We start from the raw sequence: 3,462 nt of genomic DNA, 5'->3' as shown, positions 1-3,462 counted from the left end.
GGCCCGAGTGCCTCCTCGTACCCTCGCAGCGCCCGCAAGTACATCTGCTCTGCCTCGCCCAGCTTACCTTGGTTCTTGTAGAGGTTGCCCAGGTTGTTGACCGTGTCCAGTGTCGATGTGTGGCTAGGCCCGAGTGCCTCTTCTTTTCCTCGCAGCGCCCGCTCGTACATCTGCTCTGCTTCGTCCAGCTTGCCTTGGTTGTAGTAGAGGTTGCCTAGAAGATTCATAGCATTAAGAATAGTCTCTCGCTCTTCGCCTTCATCGACGTCTCGATCACTACCTCCCTCAGCTCTTCCACGCCAAACTGCCTCGCTCCTGACTATCTGACTAAAGCACGTCTGCGCGTGTGGAAGAAGCCGTCTTTGCAGCGCAGCATAGTCTCGAGTAGAGCTGTCCGGCACAGCCCAACCAACAGCAACCACCGCCAGTCGACCTAGCTCTGTTGCGAAGCGCTTGCCTTGCGAGTGATGCGCCCACTGGTGTACCACTGGATGTGTTGCATAGCTCCCCGACTCTTGCATCTGCTCTACTAGCGAGTAGTTACACAGCAGCTGCATCGCTCTGCTGAACTTGATCTCGCTGCTCGCAATGTCTCCGACCCACCCTAATAGTATTTTTGCAGCTACAGCAGACCTCCTGCATGCTGTAGCAAACAAGCCATACCAAAGGTCTTTGTTGTCTAGGAACGACCACAGCAGCAGCAGGTTGGCCGTATATTCATGTCTGTCGCGGATCGCCTGGTACGAGATGGCCCACGTCGTCCACACGCTGCGCTCTGGGTAGTCCTGAAGCGGTGCATCACCTTCGTGGCCCACCTCCATCAGCTCGCTCCACTGCTGCTCGTAGAACCTCAGATACGTCGTTAGCCCTACTCCGCTCTCCTGCAGGTACGCACCCGCCTGGGCAATCGCGAGCGGGAGGCCGTCTAGCATCCGTAGCAGCCGCTCGCTCTCAGCTGCATCTATGATTGCACTGTTAGCTATACCAACCCGTCTCTAAGCACTCACTACTTCTAGCTTACCATCCTTCTTCCTGTACCAGCCCTCCAAGATGGCCTGTCCCTGTTCTGTAGACACCTTGCCCAGCTGCTGCGACTCGCCCAGCTGCTCCAGCCGTGCCAGTCGAGTCGTCACCAGCACTGACCCGTGGTCTGCGCCAGAGAAGTAGCGCCTCACGTCGTACGCATCAGAGTCGCCCCCTTTCACCGCGTACTCTCGGTCGACGTTGTCGAAGATAAGCAGCCAGGCTGTGTTGTCAGGCCGTGCAAGCCAGGCTATGACGTCTTTAACTACTGCATCTATATCAGCGCTAGCATCTGCTGCGTATTGCCTGCTTGTCTCAGGGATCTGGCCTTGCGGGATCCTGCCTGCGCAGCTCGCGATGCTGCGCTTAAGGATGTCCTCGCTGCGTCCGTCAAGCCAGAGCACCGAGCTGAACCGGCGGTGGTGTCGTCGGGCAAACTCGACCGCCAGCTGCGTCTTGCCCATCCCGCCAAGACCACGCAGCACGTGTATCTTCTGGCGCTGGTCGTGCCCTGGTTGTGGCAAGAGCACGCGTTCGAGCTCTGCCATCTCCGCTGGCCTATCCACAAACTGACGCACTCTTGGCACGCCCTCGAGGCTAAAGTTAGTCTTATATTCTCCAAAGTCTATACATGCTTTAGCTACAGTGCTTAAATAGTAAAGACGATAACTACACTAACACTCTCGGCCTGCAATGCTGCCCGCGCATGCCTGCATCTGCTGGTGCACCTCCTGCGAGCTGATGTACCGTCGCGTTGCCGCCGCCATCTCCTTAACCTTCTTCGCCTCCTCCAGCCCAATGTCTTCCAGGCCTCGCGCTACGTTGAACCGGTAGTACCGCCCCGTGCTGTCTAGCAGCCCCCGCTCGCGCCGGAACCGCTCTGCCGTCTGCTCCGTCTCTGTGGCTATCGCAGCCAGCGTCTTACCAATCTGAAAGACGTCGTCCTTGAACGCCTTAAGCGACGGCACTCCCGTCCCGATCGAGACCACGCACTTGACCTTGCCCTCTAGTGGCTCAGGGCCCCACGCTAGCTGTGCCTGGTCCCACAGCTCCCGCACTGGGTTATTTGCGCCTGTCGCTCCGTCCACAAACTCCTCGCTAAACCGACCGACGGCGATGGGGTCGAAGAAAGAGGTGGCTGCAGAGGTGGCTCGGCAGGCCTCCCATACCGTCACGCTGTTTAGTAGATCGCTGCTGCCGCGCGGTGTGCGGTAGCTCGCGAGGCAGACGGTCTCGCTCGTCTCCTTGCTCGTAGCACACACGAAGCTGTAGTGGTTAGCCTACATTCTAGTTAGAAGTGCGCCCTAGCCTACACTTTGCACTCTGCTTCAGGCACATCCTTAAGTAGCGCGTCCTCCTTCATGCCTTGCTGCTTCACTACCTCCTTTACTGCCCGCGCCAGCTCCTCTGCGTCGAACCGGCCCTGCACCTGGCCCTTGACCGTCACTCGGTGTCGTGTCTTGCGGAATACGCGGTCGGAGAGTGACAAGTACGCGGTGATACAGTCGGCAACGCTCATCTTCAGCCGGCCCAGCATGATGGCGATTAGGCTGAGGGTCAAATGTCAGCGCTCTTCGCACATAATGATAACCTAGTAGGTACTAACCCGCCCGTACTTGTGCCCCCGATCATGTCAAAATAGTCGCATGGCTTTGGTGGCGCGTCAGGGTTGACGGCCTCCATCAGCTGCTCAAGGATCATCAAGGCGGACAGACCGCGCACGCCGCCGCCGTCGAGGGCAAGCAGGCGCAGGTCGCTGCCGGGCATGGTGCGTGTTCGTCAAGCGGCAGGAGGAAGAGGACTGAAGTCGGATGATAGATTGAGTATAGCATCTTATCTATATGCTGGCGGTTGCCTCAAGGCTGGGATTGCGGCGCAGTGTTTCGGCCCCCAGCGCGTGCGGCTGAGGCGCGCGTCTCTGCGTCCTGCAGCTCTTCTCTATAGCATAGTTGTAATCAAGAATCTTGTAATATGATTAATAGCTATTTCTCTATATAGTTAACGTTGTTTTCTATAAAGACTACCCGTGCTAAGAGGACTTTACAGTACACTATAAGATACTTAGTAATACTTGTAAGAAACAAGTCTAGAATTTCTATAGGCAGGAAGTAAAGGTCATGCTGACTAGAGCTAGAGCGAGTAAGGAAAAGCCTGCGCTAAGCGAGACAGGGGTGAGCGTGGGATGACAACAAAGCCGCGTGCGCAAAGCGGAAGCTGCAAATGCATGAGAGTGTATTCAGTAGCGTACCTAATATAGACCAGACCAACTGTATGCAGTAGCGAATCGCTAGCGACTGACTGTATATCGCAACGGACCGAAAATACTGTTGTGTGGATGAGTTTGCGATCTGGACGCGTGAGAGAGATGGCCATCTCGACCCCTGAACGCGACCGCGACCACGAAGCGACATCCCTGCCAACCGAGCTACCAGCACCACT

General features: G+C 56.6%; 1 protein-coding gene across 1 annotated transcript in view; it reads right to left on the bottom strand.

Moving 5' to 3' along the window:
* The window catches only part of COCVIDRAFT_110441 (hypothetical protein), a gene marked incomplete at both ends in the record, with an annotated part of 3,385 nt that extends 595 nt beyond the window's left edge, over nt 1–2,790 (bottom strand). Inside the window, 5 exons of the mRNA XM_014696900.1 lie at nt 68–955; nt 1,022–1,648; nt 1,703–2,289; nt 2,337–2,573; nt 2,630–2,790. Coding sequence (XP_014552386.1) covers nt 68–955; nt 1,022–1,648; nt 1,703–2,289; nt 2,337–2,573; nt 2,630–2,790 — 2,500 coding nt within the window. The remainder of the gene's footprint in view (nt 1–67; nt 956–1,021; nt 1,649–1,702; nt 2,290–2,336; nt 2,574–2,629) is intronic.
* Nucleotides 2,791–3,462: the final 672 nt, after the last annotated feature.

This window comes from Bipolaris victoriae, assembly GCF_000527765.1.
Source record: "Bipolaris victoriae FI3 unplaced genomic scaffold scaffold_110, whole genome shotgun sequence".
NCBI lineage: Eukaryota > Fungi > Ascomycota > Dothideomycetes > Pleosporales > Pleosporaceae > Bipolaris > Bipolaris victoriae.
Note: the sequence above shows the minus strand (reverse complement) of the source record. Positions and strands in the feature narration are given on the sequence as shown.